We start from the raw sequence: 22,160 nt of genomic DNA on the forward strand, positions 1-22,160 counted from the left end.
CTCGATCTCCTTCCTGTTCTCTGTCTCATCATTATTTGATATCTGGCCCGCAATCACATGTCCATCTACTGTGGGAATTTACGGAATCCTATGATTGGGTTTAAGTGGCTGTTAAATTAATGAATGGTTCAACATATTTTAATTTTCCAAAATAAATATTAGTGTGATTTTTTTATTTGATTTTTTTTTTTAAAGCACAAAATATGTCTTCAAGGCGCCGAGCGGGTCAGGCAGCATCTGTGGAGGGAATGGACGGTTCCGGCTAGGGACCCTGTGCCAGTCTAAATTGGAGAAAGTTGGAGAAGATTAGTCTGAAGAAGGGTCCTGAGCCGAAATGTTACCTGTCCACTTCCTTCCACAGATGCTGCCTGACCCGCTGAGTTCGCTGACATGCAGGAAGATTGTTCTTGATGTTGGGGAAGTCCAGAAGAAGGGGGTCACAGTCTAAGGATAAGGGGGACCGAGATGAGAAAACATTTTTCACACAGAGAGTGGTGAGTCTGTGGAATTCTTTGCCACAGAAGGTAGTTGAGGCCAGTTCATTGGCTATATTTAAGAGGGAGTTAGATGTGGCCCTTGTGGCTAAAGGGATCAGGGGGTATGGAGAGAAGGCAGGTACAGGATACTGAGTTGGATGATCAGCCATGATCATATTGAATGGCGGTGCAGGCTCGAAGGGCCGAATGGCCTACTCCTGCACCTATTTTCTATGTTTCTATGTTTCTAAAAGATTAGTCTGAAGAAGGGTCCTGAGCCGAAATGTCACCTGTCCACTTCCTTCCACAGATGCTGCCTGACCCGCTGAGTTCCTCCCGCACTCTGTGCTGGAATAGTGAATAGTGAAAGGCTTGGATAGCAGTCCTGTTGGGGTGAGAGCAGTGGATGTGGAGAGGATGTTTCCACTTGTGGGAGAGTCTAGGACTAGAGGTCACATCCTCAGAATTAAAGGACGTTCCTTTAGGAAGGAGATGAGGAGGAATTTCTTTAGTCAGAGGGAGGTGAATATGTGGAATTCTTTGCCACAGAGGGCTGTGGTGGCCGATGGATATTTTTAAGGCAGAGATAGATAGATCCTTGATTAGTACTCCAATCTTTGCACGCCCCCAATGCTGGCCTTCCCACTCCTCACTTTAATGTAAAGGTTCATTTATCTTGTGGTGCTTCATGACTCTTGGCCGATCAAGTTCCCTCCTGGGATAAATATAGTTCTATCGTATCGTATTGTGTCAGGGGTTATGGGGAGAAGGCAGGAGAATGGGGTTAGGAGGGAGAGATAGATCAGCCATGATTGAATGGCAGAATAGACTTGATGGGCCGAATGGCCTCTTTCTGCCTCTAGAGCTTGTGAATGTATTTTGCTCAAGATTCCAGCACCTGCAGTTCCTCCTCTCTGCTAGAAGCCTTCTTGCCTCGCACTGCTCATACACATTTCACGGGACTACAGGTTTATTTATCTTTTCTTGGCAATCAACAGTTGAATATTTCACTACAAATAGCTTTTGCCAAATTCCGGCAAAGTCAACGTGTTCAAGGTGGATATAAATAATCTGTTGCGATGGATATTGGCAAAGAAATGCTTCTATATTTAGAATTCAGAGACACAGCACGGAAACAGGCCCTTCGGCCCACTCGGCCCATGCTAACCATCGATCACCCGTTCACACTAGTTCTATGTACACACTGCGGACAATTCAGTTTATTGTCACGTGTACCGAGGTACAGTGAGAAGCTTCTGTTGTATGCTAACCAGTCAGCGGAAAGACAATACATGATTACAATTGGGCCATTCACAGTGTACAGGTCATGGGGAGAAGGTACAAACTCCGTACAGACAGCACCCGTTGTCAGGATCGAACCCGGGTCTCTGGCGCTGTGAGGCAGCAGCTCTACCCGCTGCACCACCGTGCCGCCCACCGTGAAGATTATAGTTGCTGAGGTTATTGTGAGAGTGAGGCCACAAGCAAACTGGAGCAACATGCCTCACACACGCCTCGCACATGCCTCGCACATGCCTCGCAACACCTCACACACGCCTCGCACACGCCTCGCAATGTCTCACACACGCCTTGCAACGCCTCACACACGCCTCGTACACGCCTCACACGCCTCGCACACGCCTCGCAACGCCTCGCACACGCCTCGCACACATAGAAACATAGAAATTAGGTGCAGGAGTAGGCCATTCGGCCCTTCGAGCCTGCACCGCCATTCAATATGATCATGGCTGATCATCCAACTCAGTATCCCGTACCTGCCTTCTCTCCATACCCCCTGATCCCCTTAGCCACAGGGGCCACATCTAACTCCCTCTTAAATATAGCCAATGAACTGGCCTCGACTACCCTCTGTGGCAGGGAGTTCCAGAGATTCACCACTCTCTGTGTGAAAAAAGTTCTTCTCATCTCGGTTTTAAAGGATTTCCCCCTTATCCTTAAGCTGTGACCCCTTGTCCTGGACTCCCCCAACATCGGGAGCAATCTTCCTGCATCTAGCCTGTCCAACCCCTTAAGAATTTTATACGTTTCTATAAGATCCCCTCTCAATCTCCTAAATTCTAGAGAGTATAAACCAAGTCTATCCAATCTTTCTTCATAAGACAGTCCTGACATCCCAGGAATCAGTCTGGTGAACCTTCTCTGCACTCCCTCTATGGCAATAATGTCCTTCCTCAGATTTGGAGACCAAAACTGTACGCAATACTCCAGGTGTGGTCTCACCAAGACCCTGTACAACTGCAGTAGAACCTCCCTGCTCCTATACTCAAATCCTTTTGCTATGAAAGCTAACATACCATTCGCTTTCTTCACTGCCTGCTGCACCTGCATGCCTACTTTCAATGACTGGTGAACCATGACACACAGGTCTCGCTGCATCTCCCCTTTTCCTAGTCGGCCACCATTTAGATAATAGTCTGCTTTCCTGTTTTTGCCACCAAAATGGATAACCTCACATTTATCCACATTATACTGCATCTGCCAAACATTTGCCCACTCACCCAGCCTATCCAAGTCACCATGTAGTCTCCTAGCATCCTCCTCACAGCTAACACTGACCCCCAGCTTAGTGTCATCCGCAAACTTGGAGATATTGCCTTCAATTCCCTCATGCAGATCATTAATGTATATTGTAAATAGCTGGGGTCCCAGCACTGAGCCTTGCGGTACCCCACTAGTCACTGCCTGCCATTGTGAAAAGGACCCGTTTACTCCTACTCTTTGCTTCCTGTTTGCCAGCCAGTTCTCTATCCACATCAATACTGAACCCCCAATGCCGTGTGCTTTAAGTTTGTATACTAATCTCTTATGTGGGACCTTGTCGAAAGCCTTCTGGAAGTCCAGATACACCACATTCACTGGTTCTCCCCTATCCACGCTACTAGTTACATCCTCGAAAAATTCTATAAGATTCGTCAGACATGATTTACCTTTTGTAAATCCATGCTGACTTTGTCCAATGATTTCACCACTTTCCAAATGTGCTGCTATCCCATCTTTAATAACTGACTCTAGCAGTTTCCCCACTACCGATGTTAGACTAACTGGTCTGTAATTCCCCGTTTTCTCTCTCCCTCCCTTCTTAAAAAGTGGGGTTACGTTTGCTACCCGCCAATTCTCAGGAACTACTCCAGAATCTAAAGAGTTTTGAAAGATTATTACTAATGCATCCACTATTTCTGGAGCTACTTCCTTAAGTACTCTGGGATGCAGCCTATCTGGCCCTGGGGATTTATCGGCCTTTAATCCATTCGATTTACCCAACACCACTTCCCGGCTAACCTGGATTTCACTCAATTCCTCCAAATGCTTTGACCCGCGGTCCCCTGCTATTTCCGGCAGATTATTTATGTCTTCCTTAGTGAAGACGGAACCAAAGTAGTTATTCAATTGGTCCGCCATATCCTTGTTCCCCATGATCAACTCACCTGTTTCTGACTGCAAGGGACCTACATTTGTTTTAACTAATCTCTTTCTTTTCACATATCTATAAAAACTTTTGCAGTCAGTTTTTATGTTCCCTGCCAGTTTTCTTTCATAATCTATTTTTCCTTTCCTAATTAAGCCCTTTGTCCTCCTCTGCTGGTCTCTGAATTTCTCCCAGTCCTCCGGTATGCTGCTTTTTCTGGCTAATTTGTACGCATCATCCTTCGCTTTGACACTATCCCTGATTTCCCTTGTTATCCACGGATGTACTACCTTCCCTGATTTATTCTTTTGCCAAACTGGGATGAACAATTTTTGTAGTTCATCCATGCAGTCTTTAAATGTCTTCCATTGCATATCCACCGTCAACCCTTTTAGAATTAATTGCCAGTCAATCTTGGCCAATTCACGTCTCATACCCTCAAAGTTACCTTTCTTTAAGTTCAGAACCATTGTTTCTGAATTAACAATGTCACTCTCCATCCTAATGAAGAACTCAACCATATTATGGTCACTCTTGCCCAAGGGGGCACGTACAACAAGACTGCTAACTAACCCTTCCTCATTACTCAATACCCAGTCTAAAATAGCCTGCTCTCTCGTTGGTTCCTCTACATGTTGATTTAGATAACTATCCCGCACACACCTCACACATGCCGCGCACACGGCACACACACCTCGCACACGCCTCGAACACGCCACGTGCGCCTACAACACACCTCTCGCACGCCTCGCACACGCCTCACGCACCTCGCACACGCCTTGCACATGCCCCACACACGCCTTGCACATGCCTCGCACACGCCACACATGCCTCACACACCTCGCACATGCCTTGAACACGCCTCGCACACGCCTCGCACACGCCTAGCACATTCCTCGCACACGCCTCGCACACGCCTCATCCACGCCCAACAACAACAAGGCCAGCTGCGTTGCTGCCTCACAGCGCCAGAGACCCGGGTTCCATCCTGACTACGGGTGCTGTCTGTACAGAGTTTGTACGTTCTCCCCGTGACCTGTGTGGGTTTTCTCCGGGCGCTCCGGTTTCCTCCCACACTCCAAAGACGTGCAGGTTTGTAGGTTAATTGGCTTGGTTTAAGTGTAAATAGTCCCCAGTGTGTGTAGGATAGTGTGAGTGTGCGGGGATCGCTGGTCGGCACGGACTCAGTGGGCCGAAGGGCCTGTTTCTACGCTATATCTCTAAACTAAACTAAAAATAACTAAACAGAGGTCACGGCCTCCGAGAGGAGTGGAGCGGTACCAGGCGCAGGAGACAAGGAGATGCACGGGTGTCGGATAAGAAGGGGAGTGAAATAGAAAGCCAGAGGGAGGGGTGTAGGTGGAATAGGATGAGAGGGGGGGGGGGGATAGACGGAGGATGGGGGGAACACCCGGGTGCAGGGAGGAGAGGGGGCAAGCAAGCACAATACGAGGTGCTGTTCCTCCAGTTTGCATGTTGCCTCTCCCTGGCAATGGAGGAGGCCCGGGACAGAAAGGTCAGTGTGTTCAGGAAGGAACTGCAGTTGCTGCTTTAAACCGAAGATAGACACAAAAAACTGGAGTATCTCAGCGGGACAGGCAGCATTTCTGGAGAGAAGGAATGGGTGACGTTTCGGGTCGAGACCCTTCTTCAGACTGAGAGTCTGGGGAGAGGGGACAGAGATGTAGACGGTGATGGAGAGAGATATAGAACAAATGAATGAAAGATATGCAAAATATGAAAGATATCTTTCCTTGCTCCTTTACTTTTTCCATGTTTTTCATTCGTTCGTTCTAAACCTCTCCACTCCACCATCTATGTCTCTATTTCCTTTCCCCCAACTTTCAATCTGACGAAGGGTCTCGACCCGAAACGTCACCTATCCATGTTCTCCACAGATGCTGCCTGACCCGCTGAGTAAGAATAAGGGGTAAGCCATTTAGGACGGAGACGAGGAAACACTTCTTCACACAGAGAGTTGTGAGTCTGTGGAATTCTCTGCCTCAGAGGGCGGTGGAGGCAGGTTCTCTGGATACTTTCAGGAGAGAGCTAGATAGGGCTCTTAAAGATAACGGAGTCAGGGGATATGAGGAGAAGGCAGGAACGGGGTACTGATTGGGGATGATCAGCCACGATCAAATTGAATGGCGGTGCTGGCTCGAAGGGCCGAATGGCCTACTCCTGCTCCTGTTGTCTCTTTTCTATTGTTACTCCAGCACTCTGTGAAACGTCACCTATCCATGTTCTCCACAGATGCTGCCTGACCCGCTGAGTTACTCCAGCACTCTGTGAAACGTCACCTATCCATGTTCTCCACAGATGCTGCCTGACCCACGGAGCTAAGGAAATAGGCAACGTTTCGGGCCGAAATCCTTCTGGAAATAGGCAACGTTTCGGGCCGAAACCCTTATGGGTTTCGTCCCGAACCGTTGCCTATTTCCTTCGCTCCACAGATGCTGCCTGACCCGCTGAGTTACTCCAGCACTCTGTGAAACGTCACCTATCCATGTTCTCCACAGATGCTGCCTGACCCGCTGAGTTACTCCAGCGTTACTCTGTGTGTCAGGTTGGTGTGGGGAGGGGAGGAGGGAGTTACTGTGGTGATGGTTACTGGATCAGCTGCGGGCTGGTCTCACTGGCGCTGGGATGTCCTTGAATGTGTTTCCATGAATGAGGGTTTCCATAAAAGGCGGTCATGAGATCTGCAAGAGAAGTTCAACATCATAAAAGTTATAAATAGCGGGAGATTCTTCCCATTGGAGAAGGGGCAATAACTTGCAGGCATCAATGATTGGTTAAACAACCAAAAGTGAAAGGAGAAGAGTTTTATTGCGCGGGGAGTCTAGAGTCTGGAATCAGCTGCCTGGGAGCTGGGATGTTGCAGAGTTTAACAACAGAATAGTCCGAAGAAGGGTCTCGGCCCAAAACGTCGCCTATTTCCTTCGCTCCATAGATGCTGCTGCACCCGCTGAGTTTCTCCAACATTTTTGTGTACCTTCGATTTTCCAGCATCTGCAGTTCCTTCTTAAACAGTCTGTGGAATTCTCTGCCCCAGAGGGCGGTGGAGGCCTGTTCTCTGGATACTTTCAAGAGAGAGCTAGATAGGGCTCTTAAAGATAGCGGAGTCAGGGGATATGGGGAGAAGGCAGGAACGGGGTACTGATTGGGGATGATCAGCCACGATCACATTGAATGGCGGTGCTGGCACGAAGGGCCGAATGGCTTACTCCTGCACCTGTTGTCTATTGTCTATTGTCTATTGTCGAGAACAATGACATTCTTTCCCGCTGCAGCAGGCACGGTGGCGCACCGGTAGAGTTACTGCCTCACAGCGCCAGAGACCCGGGTTCCATCCTGCCTACGGGCACTTTTTAGTTTAGTTTAGAGATACAGCACGGAAACAGGCCCTTCGGCCCGCCGAGCCTGAGCCGACCAGCGATCCCCCCTCATTAACACTATCCCAGCTCTGAGTGTTGTGCTTCAGGGACAGACGCAGAATTTTTGTGACTTCTCACCAGTCACTGATGTGAGTGTTGTGCAGGGGGGGGGGGGGGAGAAGAATGTGATGAAATTAGGTCGAGCCAAAAATACCACTGGACAGTCTAGGAACCATGAAGGCCACCCTGTCCTTATTAGCTACGTCTGCTGAAGCTAATTTAATTTAGTTTAGTTTAGAGATACAGCGCGGAAACATGCTCTGCGGCCACTGAGCCCACACCGACCAGCGATCCCCGCACACTCACACTATCCGACACACACTAGGGACAATTCTACGTTTCTACCAAGCCAATTAATCTACAAACCTGTACGTCGTTCCGTACAGACAGCGCCCGTAGTCAGGATGGAACCCGGGTCTCTGGCGCTGTGAGGCAGCAGCTCTACCCGCTGCACCACACTGCCGCCCATTCCACAAAAGGATAAAAAGTACTGGAGCAACTCTGGTGGAAACAGCATTAAGAAGGAACTGCAGATGCTGGTTTACACCAAAGATAAGACACAAAGTTCTGGAGTAACTCCGCAGGTCAGGCAGCATCCCTGGAGAAAATGAACAGGCGATGTTTTGGGTCGGGACCCTTCTTCCGATGTAGAAGAACTGACATGAATGGTCCTCATCAGCCATCACCTTCTCCACTGGCAGTTCAGTGAAACGGCCCATTGTGTTATCTCCAATCTGTTTACAACTAATAAAGTGAAATTGTTGCAATAAGGATAAATCTATTTTATTTTTATTGCTCCTTCGAGACTAAACTTTGTCTCTGGGAGATTTCACAATAATCCCAGATGTTTGGTGAATCTTGGAACATGGAACAGTACAGCAGAGGAGCAGGCCCTTCGGCCCACAATGTCCGTGCCTACCTTTACAACCCAGCTTTGTCAATCTCAGTTCAAATAACTCTTGCATTTTCTCTCTCTCTCTCACTGTCCGGCCCTCCCCCACACACTAGTCATCCTGCTAGTTGCGCTGTTCGTATACCCCTCTCGTTTTTCACCCAGAGAGCTGTGAATCTGTGGAATTCAGTGGAGGCCAATTCACTGGATGTTTTCAAGAGAGAGTTAGATTTAGCTCTTGGGGCTAACGGAATCAGGGGGTGTGCGGAGAAAAAGCAGGAACGGGGTACTGATTGGGGATGATCAGCCGTGATCATATTGAATGGTGGGTGCTGGCTCGAAGGGCCGAATGGCCTACTCCTACACCTATTGTCTATTTTTCTATGTTTCTAACTGCAGATGCTGGAATCTTATAGAAACACATAAAATACTTAAAGGTTTGGACAGGCTAGAGGCAGGAAACATGTTCCCAATGTTGGGGGAGTCCAGAACCAGGGGCCACAGTTTAAGAATAAGGGGTAAGCCATTTAGAATGGAGACGAGGAAACACTTTCTCACACAGAGAGTTGTGAATCTGTGGAATTCTCTGCCTCAGAGGGCGGTGGAGGCTAATTCTCTGGATGTTTTCAAGAGAGAGCTAGATAGGCCTCTTAAAGATAGTGGAGTCAGGGGATATGGGGAGAAGGCAGGAACGGGGTACTGATTGGGGATGATCAACCATGATCATATTGAATGGCGGTGCTGGCTCGAAGGGCCGAATGGCCTCTACTCCTGCACCTATTGTCGATGTTTTAATGAATGCTGTTCACTCCACTCCACCGTTGGGCAACCAATTAACAGCGAGCCCCTTTCACTTTGGGATAGTTAGTGGAAGTGGCAGCGCTGTTTGTGGATGAAATACGAGGTGTCGGACTCACGGGCGCACCTTTGATGTCAGGAGTATATTTTGCAGGGTGAAGTCATCTATTTTTGTCAGATCAGCTGGCTGCAGCAAGTGTGTGCTAATCCCGGCAGCGTTTATCAAGCCCGCCCGCGCTGGACAACCAGCCTGTAAACAGACACGATCTGCACGGCTACGCGGGTCGTTCTGGAGTCAAGGGCAGGCCGCCTGGATCACTGGCTACACCAACTGTGTGACAATCAGTCACAAACAATCCTCAACAAAGCCTCACCATACGTCACAGAGTCCAACAGCCTTACACCTAGCCTAGAGTCACAACTGTGTTGTGGTCGCCATGGCACCCACTTGCATACCATTCCCCGGGATGCACTGTAACCTTTGATGAATTCACCGTACCACCCTGTCCGTCTATCTGTCCGTAGGGTGGGACAGCAGTGTGGATCCACACATTTCTGTGGTGGCACGTTGGCGCTGCAGTAGAGTTGCTGCCTCACCGCGCCGGAGCTCCGGGTTCCATCTTGACTACGAGTGCTGTCTGTACGGAGTTTGTACGTTCTCCCCCCGACCTGCGTGGGTTTCTCAGGGGCTCAGTCAGCATCTCTGGAGAACGGATACGTGGAGTTTTGGGTCGGGACCCTTCCTCAAGGATCCTGACCTATAACTTCACCTATCCATGTTCTCCACAGATGCTGCCTGACCCGCTGAGTTACTCCAGCACTCTGTGAAATGTCACCTATCCATGTTCTCCACAGATGCTGCCTGACCCGCTGAGTTATTCCAGCACTCTGTGAAACGTCACCTATCCATGTTCTCCACAGATGCTGCCTGACCCGCTGAGTTATTCCAGCACTCTGTGAAACGTCACCTATCCATGTTCTCCACAGATGCTGCCTGACCCGCTGAGTTACTCCAGCACTCTGTAAAACGTCACCTATCCATGTTCTCCACAGATGCTGCCTGACCAGCTGAGTTACTCCAGCACTCTGTGAAATGTCACCTATCCATGTTCTCCACAGATGCTGCCTGACCCGCTGAGTTATGGTGCAGCAGCATCTATGGAGCTAAGGAAATAGGCAACGTTTCGGGCCGAAACCCTTCTGGAAATAGGCAACGTTTCGGGCCGAAACCCTTCTGGGTTTCGGCCCGAAACATTGCCTATTTCCTTAGCTCCATAGATGCTGCTGCACCCGCTGAGTTACTCCAGCACTCTGTGAAACGTCACCTATCCATGTTCTCCACAGATGCTGCCTGACCCGCTGAGTTATTCCAGCACTCTGGGTCTACCATCGGAATGTTTTCTGTGTGTTTTACAGAGCACTGTGTTGAATATTTTGTGCTGCTGTTGCAGGTTAGAATGTTATTGAGCTGTTTCGGGACATGACAATAAAATTCTCTTGACTCTTGAAGCCGCTGAGAAGTGCAGGGAAATATCTAACGAATCCGGTGGGAATATTTGCTCAAATGCATCAGATCTTTGGATAAAAACCAGAACAATGAGTGTCGGAAGCAGCAAGTAGGTGTTTATATTAGGGCGGTAAGTCTGTGGAACTCATTGCCACCGAAGGCTGTGGAGGCCAAGTCAATGGATATTTTGTAAGGCCCAATGCGGTCGATGGTACTGCTCCCTGGTTGTGGTTGGATGGTTCAGTTGCCTGATAACAGCTGTTAGCTGGTGGGGACCAGGCATCTTGGAGCTGCTTCTTATCGAGTCCACAAACACAAGATTAGAAGCTGTTCAGCCAGAGTTGAGCACACTTACATAGACAATAGACAATAGGTGCAGGAGTAGAGGCCATTCGGCCCTTCGAGCCAGCACCGCCATTCAATATGATCATGGCCGATCATCCATCTCAGTATCCTGTACCTGCCTTCTCTCCATACCCCCTGATCCCTTTAGCCACAAGGGCCACATCTAACTCCCTCTTAAATATAGCCAATGAACTGTGGTCTCAACTACCTTCTGTGGCAGAGAATTCCAGAGATTCACCACTCTCTGTGTAAAAAATGTTTTTCTCATCTCGGTCCTAAAAGATTTCCCCCTTATCCTTAAACTGTGACCCCTTGTCCTGGACTTCCCCAACATCGGGAACAATCTTCCTGCATCTAGCCTATCCAACCCCTTAAGAATTTTATACGTTTCTATAAGATCCCCCCTCAATCTTCTAAATTCTAGCGAGTACAAGCCGAGTCTATCCAGTCTTTCTTCATATGAAAGTCCTGGCATCCCAGGAATCAGTCTGGTGAACCTTCTCTGTACTCCCTCTATGGCAAGAATGTCTTTCCTCAGATTTGGAGACCAAAATTGTACGCAATACTCGGCATCTGCGTACAACGGTGTCTATCTTGTGCTTCTTGTGCGTGGTGGTGGAAAGATTGGTGGAAACTGGGCCGCGATCGACATGAATGCTCTTTCCTTGACCCCATCTTGGAGCTGTTATCTCCCTGTAGCTGAAGCCCTTGAGTGCTTGTACATCTTGGACATTGCCTGTTCCATCTTTCCCCAGTGCTGGTCTTGGCTTGCTCTCCATTCTGTCACATTCTTCTTCACGTCAACCTGTCTTGGCTTTTCGTTATTGATCACAATGTCCATTTGCAGTTCACTTTCTGCTTGTGTAATGGATTCCACCCCCTACAAAACCCTTCAATGTTATCCCTCATTGATAATGGTGCAGTGCAGGTTCTTATAGCTGATGATGTTTCAAAGCCTTTGAATAAAATGTACATTTAATACCCATCATGTATCTTTTCACCGCGACAAATGAATGAAAACTTTGATAATATGCCATGTTTGACAGCCTTTCTAATTGGATGATAATACGGAATAATCCTGCCATCATTTGTCAGTTTAAAGGGTATTAATGTTTGAAGTGAATCATTTATCCTGTGAACCTTCACAACGATGGCAACTGTATAAAATGCACACAGAAGGCAAACACAGAGTGCTGGAGTAACTCAGCGGGTCAGGCAGCATCTGTGGAGAACATGGATAGGTGACGTTTCACAGAGTGCTGGAGTAACTCAGCGGGTCAGGCAGCATCTATGGAGCGAAGGAAATAGGCAACGGTTCGGCCCGAAACGTTGCCTATTTCCAGAAGGATTTCGGCCCGAAACGTTGCCTATTTCCTTAGCTCCGTGGGTCAGGCAGCATCTGTGGAGAACATGGATAGGTGACGTTTCACAAAGTGCTGGAGTAACTCAGCGGGTCAGGCAGCATCTGTGGAGAACATGGATAGGTGACGTTTCACAGAGTGCTGGAGTAACTCAGCGGGTCAGGCAGCATCTGTGGAGAACATGGATAGGTGACGTTTCACAGAGTGCTGGAGTAACTCAGCGGGTCAGGCAGCATCTGTGGAGAACATGGATAGATGACGTTTCACAGAGTGCTGGAGTAACTCAGCGGGTCAGGCAGCATCTGTGGAGAACATGGATAGGTGACGTTTCACAGAGTGCTGGAGTAACTTAGCGGGTCAGGCAGCATCTGTGGAGATGTGTGAAAAGGTTACCCCTCAGATTCCAATTAAATCTTTCCTCCTTCACCTTGAACCAATGTCCTCTGGTCCTCGATTCCCCAACTCTGGGCAAGAGGTGTTGTATATGGAACTAGAATCTGAAACTCAGGATATTCACACAGAGGGTGGTGGGAGTATGGAACGAACTGCCGGAGGAGGTAGGCGAGGTAGGGACTTTAACAGCATTTAAAAGACTATAGGACAGGTATGCAGATTGAAGTTTAGCATACAACCCAGTGGTATGAATATTGATTTCTCTAATTTCAAGTAACCCTTGCATCCCCCCGCTCACCACCCCTGCCCCACCCTAGTGATCGTGCTAGTTTCACTCTCAATAACTCGTTATCACCTCGCCCACAGCCAACAATGGACCATTGTGGGCTCCACATTTCCTTTATCAGTGTTACTTTTTTGCATATCTTTCATTCATTTGTTCTATATCCCACGTTTCATTTTCCCCGTCTCTCAGTCTGAAGAAGGGACTTGACCCGAAACGTCACCCATTCCTTTTCTCCAGAGATGCTGCCTGACCCACTGAGTTACTCCAGCATTTTGTGTCTATCTTCGATTTAAGGCAGCATCTGCAGTTCCTTCCTGAACACACTGACTTTCAAGAGCTAGATAGGGCTCTTAAAGATAGCGGAGTCAGGGGATATGGGGAGAAGGCAGGAACGGGGTACTGATTGGGGATGATCAGCCATGATCACATTGAATGGCGGTGCTGGCTCGAAGGGCCGAATGGCCTACTCCTGCACCTATTGTCGATTGGCAGATTCTTGATTAGTACGGGTGTCAGGGGTTGTGGGGAGAAGGCAGGAGAATGGGGTCAGGAGGGTGAGATAGATCAGCCATGATTGAATGGCGGAGTGGACTTGATGGGCTGAATGGCCTTAATCCTGCTGTTCCTTATGACCTCATGACATCCAACCAAAAAGCCCATTTTTGTTCATCCTTCACTGTATTGGACATTGGGAAGCCATCACCCCTCTGGCTATCCTGGTACCTTGGTGCTAACGAATTTGTCAAAGCTTCTACTAGACTTATCAAAATAACCTTGGGTTTTATTTTAAGAGATCACTCCATGTCGGGGGTTTGAGGAAGGGCCACGTTGCTGCTTCCCACTCCGTGCCAAATGCCGTAACTCTCCGCAGACTCTCTTTGTCTCTCTAACTTCCTGGCAGCTGTGGCCTGCTGGAACTCTGCAGATGCAAGGTTTAAATCAAAGGTGGACCCAAAATGCTGGGGTAACTCAACTCAGCGGGTGAGGCATCATCTCTGGAGAGAAGGAATGGGCGACGTTTCGGGTCGAGACCCTTCGAAGAAGGGTCTCGACCCGAAACGTCACCCGTTCCTTCTCTCCAGAGATGCCGCCCACATTCTTCAAAGGGTCTCGACCCGAAACAATAGACAATAGACAATAGACAATAGGTGCAGGAGTAGGCCATTCGGCCCTTCGAGCCAGCACCGCCATTCAATGTGATCACGGCTGATCATCCCCAATCAGTACCCCGTTCCTGCCTTCTCCCCATACCCCCTGACTCCGCTATTTTTAAGAGCCCTATCTAGCTCTCTCTTGAAAGCATCCAGAGAACCGGCCTCCACCGCCCTCTGAGGCAGAGAATTCCACAGACTCACCACTCTCTGTGAGAAAAAGTGTTTCCTCGTCTCCGTTCGAAACGTCGCCCATTCCTTCTCTCCAGAGAAGCTGCCTGTCCCGCTGAGTTACTCCAGCATTTTGTGTTCATCTTCAACGTTCACACCGCTGGGCTGCCCAAGCGAAAGATGGCAGTTTACACCCCCAGCGGTATGAACATTGACTTCTCTAACTTCAGATAGCCCTTGCTTTCCCCCTCTCTCCATCCCCTCCCCCTTCCCAGTTCTCCCACCAGTCTTACTGTCTCCGACTACATTCCATCTCTGTCCCGCCCCCTTCACTCCCCTGACATCAGTCTGAAGAAGGGTCTCGACCCGAAACGTCACCCGTTCCTTCTCTCCAGAGATGCTGCCTGTCCCGCTGAGTTACCCCCAACATTTTGTGTCTAACATCCTGGTGAATTTCTGCTGTCCCCCTAAATATCCCATTGAGATCGTGGACGCTGGCGTCTAACATCTGGAGAAGGAACATGAAACTTTAAATTGGTTTCCAAGAATCTCTACTTGAACAATAATCACTTCCTTACATATTCGGCTGAAAGTGTATTATGTCATTAAAGCCCATGGCCGATAAACAAGCAGCAACCCAACATAATTGGCCAAGGGGCACGTCGCTGGGTCTCGATGTCTTTTGATACAGACTGTTATATAATGCTCAGCAATTGGTAGTGGACAGTAACATGATGTCCTTGCCTTGCCAACATTACTGGCTGAAGCAGAGCTGGAGCAAATGGTTTATTAATCTTCTGGCCTCCTGATGACAATGAGCCTGGCTCGCTCCTCCTGCTGTGAGCTGCAGCTGTCCCCGTTGTAGGGCAGCGCGGTGGTGCAGCCGGTAGAGCTGCTGCCTCACAGCGCCAGAAACCCGGGTTCGATCCCGACCACGGGCGCTGTCCGTATCCTCTCCCCGTCACCTGCGTGGGTTTTCGCCGGTTTCCATCCACACTCCAAACTCGTGCAGGTTTGTAGGTTAATTGGATTTGATAAAAAATTGTGAATTGTCCCGAGTGTTTGTAGGATAGTGTTAGTGAGTACAGAATAGGTGGGCTGAAGGGCCTGTTTCCGCGCTGTATCTCTAAACAAAATAGAGGAGGAAAGCATCTCAGGGGTTGGACAGGCTAGATGCAGGAAGATTGCTCCCGATGTTGGGGAAGTCCAGGACAAGGGGTCACAGCTTAAGGATAAGGGGGAAATCCTTTAAAACCGAGATGAGAAGAATTTTTTTCACACAGAGAGTGGTGAATCTCTGGAACTCTCTGCCACAGAGGGTAGTCGACGCCAGTTCATTGGCTATATTTAAGAGGGAGTTAGATGTGGCCCTTGTGGCTAAGGGGATCAGAGGGTATGGAGAGAAGGCAGGTACGGAATACTGAGTTGGATGATCAGCCATGATCATATTGAATGGCGGTGCAGGCTCGAAGGGCCGAATGGCCTACTCCTGCACCTAATTTCTATGTTTCTATGTTTCTAACTCCAAATATGGGCTGCTTGATTTGGTTTAGAGATACAACACGGAAGCAGGCCCTTCGGCCCACCGGGTCCGTGCTGACCAACAATCACCCGTTCATGCTAGCTTTATCCTACACACTAGGGACAATTTTCAGAAGCCAATTAACCTACAAACCTGCTCGCCTTTGTAGTGTGGGAGGAAACCGATTGTAATCATGTATAGTCTTTCTGCTGACTGGTTAGCACGCAACAAAAGCTTTTCTCTGTACCTCGGTACACGTGACAATAAACTGGACAGGATCTGAAGCCATCTTTGTGGGCAGAATGGCCTGTTTCTGAGCTAAACATTGTTCTATGTTCTATATTCTATGTAGAAGTCACCAGTTTTTCTTTAGCTGGTGATGTAATGAGCCCCTGCACAAAGTCAGAAGCAAACAACATCCTCTGCGTGCTCTGTAATGTTGGTGTTTGTGGAACGGAATCACCAGCAGCGGTTGAATTTCTCCCCCCTGCCAGGACAATGGATTTAGGATTGAATTCCATTGTGTGAACTTCCTTTTTCTCAGAAGAGGGCGGACATTAAAAAAAACACAATTTGCAAACTCCTCGCATGTGGATCAGTAACTCAGGACTTCCTCCTGGTTGTGTTTCTGTATTTAGAGTCACAGAGTCACACAGCACGGAAACAGGCCCTTCGGCCCATCGCATCTCATCCATGCCATCTAAACTAATCCCATTTTCTCCCGCATTTGGCCCACTTCCCTCTAAACCTTTCCCATCCATGTACCTGTCCAAAGGACTTTTAGATGTTTAGCTTATTGTTACATAAGGTCATAAGTGAGAGGAGTAGAATTAGGCCATTCGGCCCATCAAGTCTACTCCACCATTCAATCATGTCTGATCTATCTCTCCCTCCTAACCCCATTCTCCTGCCTTCTCCCCATAACCCCTGACACCCGTACTGATCAAGAGTCTATCTATCTATCTCTGCCTTCAATATATAATTGACTTGGCCTCCACTGCCTTCTGTACTGTGAGTGTATTGGTATTTCCTTTCCAAGAAGGCGAGGCTAAGTACTGAGTTGTGTTCACCGCTGGGGCGCTGATGTAATAGACTGCGATGTGATGTTTTGGTTTGCAGTCACAGTGCAAGGAGGAAGGGAGAAGGGATTGACTGTTGTCAGGCCGACTACACAAACAGCCCTGGAGGAAGCGATGTAATCTGATCAAGTGCGGGCCGAGGGCTGGAAGTGGACTGACGCTTTTGCAAAAACAGAAATTGCCGATTTCTCTTTGAACCCGCCTGACAATTGTTGCCACGCGGGCACCGTGTGTGTGTGACGTATTGGGTGGAGATCTTGACCAAGAGTCAGGAGAGTTTATTATCATGTACACTAACGGCGGAGCAATGAGATTCTTAAGGGCCTGTCCCACTTGGCCATTGTTTCAGCGACTGCCGGCATCATTGACTGACGTATCAGGTCACTGAAATATTCGCCATGTGACTCGGCGTGATGCCATATTGACGCCGCTGGATTTCGAAATGTTCAAAACTCTTTTGGCGACCCTGATGTGACACCGGCAGTCGCCGATAAACATCGGCAAGTGGGACAGACCCTTTACTTTGCTGCAGCCTCCAACACGATACGATAGGCCGGAGGGAGATTGGTCGGCCGACAGTCACAACACACAGCAACGTTGACGAAAACGTGAAATTAAAATTAAGTTAAAAGTGACAAAGTGAAAAAGGCGAGCGATTGTTGGCTGTCGGCCGTGTGCACGCCGCCTAAACCGGTACGGACAAACAAACAAACAAACGCAGACCTATCCCCTGGACAGAGGATTCTAAAACTAGAGTGTCACCCCCCCCCCCCTTCCCCAAACCGGGACCCCCTTGTTCTCCCACCGTCCCTCATGGCACCTCCCCCCCACACACTCCACAGACGTACAGGTGGGATAACATAAGCCTTATAGAGTCAGAGAGTGATAGTGCGTGGAAACCTACAAACCTACACGTCTTTGGAGCGTGGGAGGAAACCGGAGATCTCAGAGAAAACCCACGCAGATCAGGGGGAGAACGTGCAAACTCCGTACAGACAGCACTCCGTACAGACAGCTCTACCGCTGTGCCACCGTGCCTCCCTGAGGTTACCGACAGTGAGACAGCATAGATTGATCCCACCACAAGTGGAATAAGAATTGATTGGAGGGCATGCAAACAAAAGCCTTGCACTGTACCTCGTTGGATGTGACAGGAACAAACTAAACTAAACTCTGCTGTCTCACTCGCCAACGCCTCAGGGTCAGTTTGGACATTTCCCACCAAGAAAAGCAATTGTCTTTGGTGTGACAAGTCCGAAACCTGCGTAGATTTAGGTCAATCATATCCAGCTTTGGTGTTGGTTAAAAACTGACCTAAATGTCCTGAAATACTAATTAGAAAAAAGGCACAGAGTGCTGGAGTAACTCAGCGGGTCAGGCAGCATCTCTGGAGAACATGGATAGGTAAAGTTTCGGATCAGGACCCTTCCTCAGACCCGAAACGTCACCCATCCTTTTTCTCCAGAGATGCTGCTTGAGCTGCTGAGTTACTCCAGCACTCTGTGTCTACAGTATCTTTGGTATAAAGCAGCATCTGCAGTTCCTTCCTACACATTCCTACACATCCAGTCTGCAGTGGAGTGTGAATATATAGAAGATGAGGTGACCACTTTCAGACATGTCTTCCACAAAGGGGAAGATAGACAGTACAGAATATAGTTCTCAGCAATGTAGCACATCAGTTCCACAGACAAAGTCCAATGTCCGCAATGGGGTCGAGGTGAATCGGACAGTACCCTAGCTTATGGAGGGACCACTTTGAGATACAGCACGTAAACAGGCCCTTCAGTCTACTGAGCCCGTGCTGACCAGCGATCCCCGCACACTAACACTATCCTACACACACACTAGGGACAAGTTACAATTATACCAAGTCAATTAACCTACAAACCTGCACGTCTTTGGAGTGTGGGAGAAAACCGGAGCACCCGGAGAAAAACCCACGTGGTCACGGGGGGAACGCGCAAACGCCGTACAGACAGCGCCAGCGGTCAGGATCGAACCCGTGTCTCTGGCGCTGCGAGGCAGCAATTCTACCGGTGAGCCACCGTGCAGAAGTCTGATAGCAGAGAACATGTGGGCAGAAGGGCCAGGTCCGGTGCTGTATTCGTTCATCTTTCACCTCATGTTCTCGGTCAAGGTGCCTTCTCCACCTCCATTTTGTGACATTACATTTTGCTACAGAAGAACAGCTGGTGATTTGTTCCATCCAGTCCGTGAGCTGAATCTGTATTCAATGGGAGGAACTCGTTGTTAGTGAATGAAATGAGTTCATCAATCTTCGCAGGTGAAGTGACAGTTCTCTCCTTCCTGTGAAATAGGTGAAGCGATCACTGGGCAGCAGGTAACTGCAGGTGCTGCAACACCTGAGCAAAACACAGAGTGCTGTGTTCACCTGTGTAAAACTGTGAGCCCTATAGAGAGGGCAATAGACAATAGACAACAGGTGCAGGAGGAGGCCATTCGGCCCTTCGAGCCAGCACCGCCATTCAATGTGATCATGGCTGATCATCCCCAATCAGTACCCCATTCCTGCCTTCTCCCCCATATCCCCTGACTCCGCTCTCTTTAAGAGCCTTATCTAGCTCTCTCTTGAAAGTATCCAGAGAACCGGCCTCCAATGCCCTCTGAGGCAGAGAATTCCACAGACTCACAACTCTGTGTGAAAAAGTGTTTCCTCGTCTCCGTTCTAAATGGCTTACCCCTTATTCTTAAACTGTGGCCCCTGGTTCTGGACTCCCCCAACATCGGGAACATGTTTCCTGCCTCTAGAGTGTCCAAACCCTTAATAATCTTATATGTTTCAATAAGAACTCCTCTCATCCTTCTAAACTCCAGAGTGTACAAGCCCAGCCGCCCCATTCTCTCAGCATATGACAGTCCCGCCATCCCAGGAATTAACCTTGTAAACCTATGCTGCACTCCCTCAATAGCAAGAATGTCCTTCCTCAAATTAGGGGACCAAAACTGCACACAATACTCCATTTTGTTCAGACCGAAAGATCTGAATGACAAATAAAGGATTCAATTCAATTCAATTCAGGTGTGGTCTCACCAGGGCTCTGTACAACTGCAGAAGGACCTCTTTGCTCCTATACTCAACTCCTCTTGTTATAAAGGCCAACATGCCATTCGCTTTCTTCACTGCCTGCTGTACCTGCATGCTTACTTTCATAGACTGATGTACAAGGACCCCCAGATCCCGTTGTACTTCCCCTTTTCCCAACTTGACGCCATTTAGATAGTAATCTGCCTTCCTGTTTTTGCTACCAAAGTGGATAACCTCATATTTATCCACATTAAACTTCATCTGCCATGCATCTGCCCACTCCCCCAACCTGTCCAAGTCACTCTGCATTCTCATGGCATCCTCCTCACAGTTCACACTGCCACCCAGCTTTGTGTCATCTGCAAATTTGCTAATGTTACTTTGATAGTCAGAACCTTTATCCCCAGCAGATGAATATCAAAGGCTAGAGGACATAGCATTATGATGAGTGGGGGAAGTTTAATTTTCAGTTTTTAGTTTAGTTTATTGTCACTAAGTACAGTGAAAAGCTTTTGTTGCGTGCTATCCAGTCAGCGGGAAGACAACACTAGAGCCAATTGCAGTGTACAGATACATGATAAGGGAATAACGTTTAGTCCAAGGTAAAGTCAGCAAAGTCCGATCAAGGATAGTCCGAGGGTCTCCAATGAGGTAGATAGTAGTTCAGGACCGCTCTCTGGTTGTGGTAGGATGATTCAGTTGCCTGATAACAGCCGGGAAGAAACTGTCCCTGAATCTGGAGGTGTGCGTTTTCACACTTCTGTACCTCTTGCCCGATGGGAGAGGGGAGAAAAGGGAGATGTGCGGGGCATTATGTTTTACACAGAGGGTGGTGGGTGCCTGGAACGCGCTGCCAGGGGTGGTGGTGGAGGCAGATACGATAATGGTGTTTAAGAGACTTTTAGACAGGCTCATGATTATGCAGGGAATGGAGGGATACGGATCACGTGCAGGAAGATAAGAGTTGGTCTTGGCATCATGTTCAGCACAGACATTGTGGGCCGAATGGCCTGTTCCTGTGCTGTTCCACATTCCATGTTCTTGAATACAATCAAGCCAAACTCCAGTGTAATAGGTAGAGCAAAGGGGAAGATACAGAGTACAGAATATAGTTCTCAGCAATGTAGCGCATCAGTTCCACAGACAAAGTCCAATGTCCGCAATGGGGTAGAGGTGAATCGGACAGTACCCTAGCTTATGGAAGGACCGTTCAGAAGCCTGATCACAGAGGGGAAGGAGCTGTTCCTGAGTCTGGTGGTGCGCTCTTTCAAGCTTCTGCACTTTCTGCCGGACGGGAGCGGGGAGAAGAAGGAATGACCGGGGTGGGACAGGGACAAGTCTTTGATGATGTCGGCTGCTTTTGTGAGGCAGGGTGAAGTGCAGATGGAGTCGATGGTGGGGAGTGTGGTCTGTGTGATGGACTGGGCTACATCTACAACTCTCTGCGATTTGTTGTGGTCTTGAGCAGAGCAGGACATTGTGGGCCAACTCAGCGGGTGGGGCAGCATCAGCGATGGGAGTGGACATGTGACGTTTCGTGTGGGGTCCGATCTCCTGACTGACCCGAAACGTCACTTATCCCTTCGCTCCATAGATGCTGCCTCTCCTGCTGAGTTTCTCCAGCATTTATGTCTACCTTTGATTTTTCCAGCATCTGCAGTTCCTTCTTAAATATTCTGACTGATGTTGTTTGTCGTTGGTGGGTCAGTAAAGGTTGTTCCTCTGTTCCTTTTCAGACTGGCCGCGTGGACAAGAACCACCCGCTGGTGTGTGGTCACACGGCCCCCGTACTGGACATCGACTGGTGCCCTCATAATGACAACGTCATAGCCAGTGGCTCTGAGGACTGCACTGTCATGGTAAGCTGTAGTCCTTCCTCCACCATCTTGGTAAGCTGCATCCCCTCCGCCACCATCATGGTAAGCTGCATCCCCTCCGCCACCATCATGGTAAGCTGTAGTCCTTCCTCCACCATCTTGGTAAGCTGCATCCCCTCCGCCACCATCATGGTAAGCTGCATCCCCTCCTCCACCATCTTGGTAAGCTGCATCCCCTCCTCCACCATCTTGGTAAGCTGCATCCCCTCCTCCACCATCTTGGTAAGCTGCATCCCCTTCGCCACCATCATGGTAAGCTGCATCCCCTCCTCCACCATCTTGGTAAGCTGCATCCCCTTCGCCACCATCATGGTAAGCTGCATCCCCTCCTCCACCATCTTGGTAAGCTGGTGCACTTCCTCCACCATCTTGGTAAGCTGGTGCCCTTC

The 22,160-nt window shown here is 48.9% G+C and overlaps 1 protein-coding gene across 2 annotated transcripts in view; it reads left to right on the plus strand.

Annotated features, from left to right (window-relative positions):
- coro6 (coronin 6) overlaps window positions 1-22,160 on the plus strand; it is a 92,143-nt gene that overhangs the window by 28,299 nt on the left and 41,684 nt on the right. For both annotated transcript variants that reach the window (XM_033046311.1, XM_033046310.1), the window contains exon 3: window positions 21,631-21,753. In XM_033046311.1, the coding sequence (XP_032902202.1) occupies window positions 21,631-21,753 (123 nt within the window). The remainder of the gene's footprint in view (window positions 1-21,630; window positions 21,754-22,160) is intronic.

The sequence above is a fragment of the Amblyraja radiata genome, chromosome 28, assembly GCF_010909765.2.
Source record: "Amblyraja radiata isolate CabotCenter1 chromosome 28, sAmbRad1.1.pri, whole genome shotgun sequence".
Classification (NCBI taxonomy): domain Eukaryota; kingdom Metazoa; phylum Chordata; class Chondrichthyes; order Rajiformes; family Rajidae; genus Amblyraja; species Amblyraja radiata.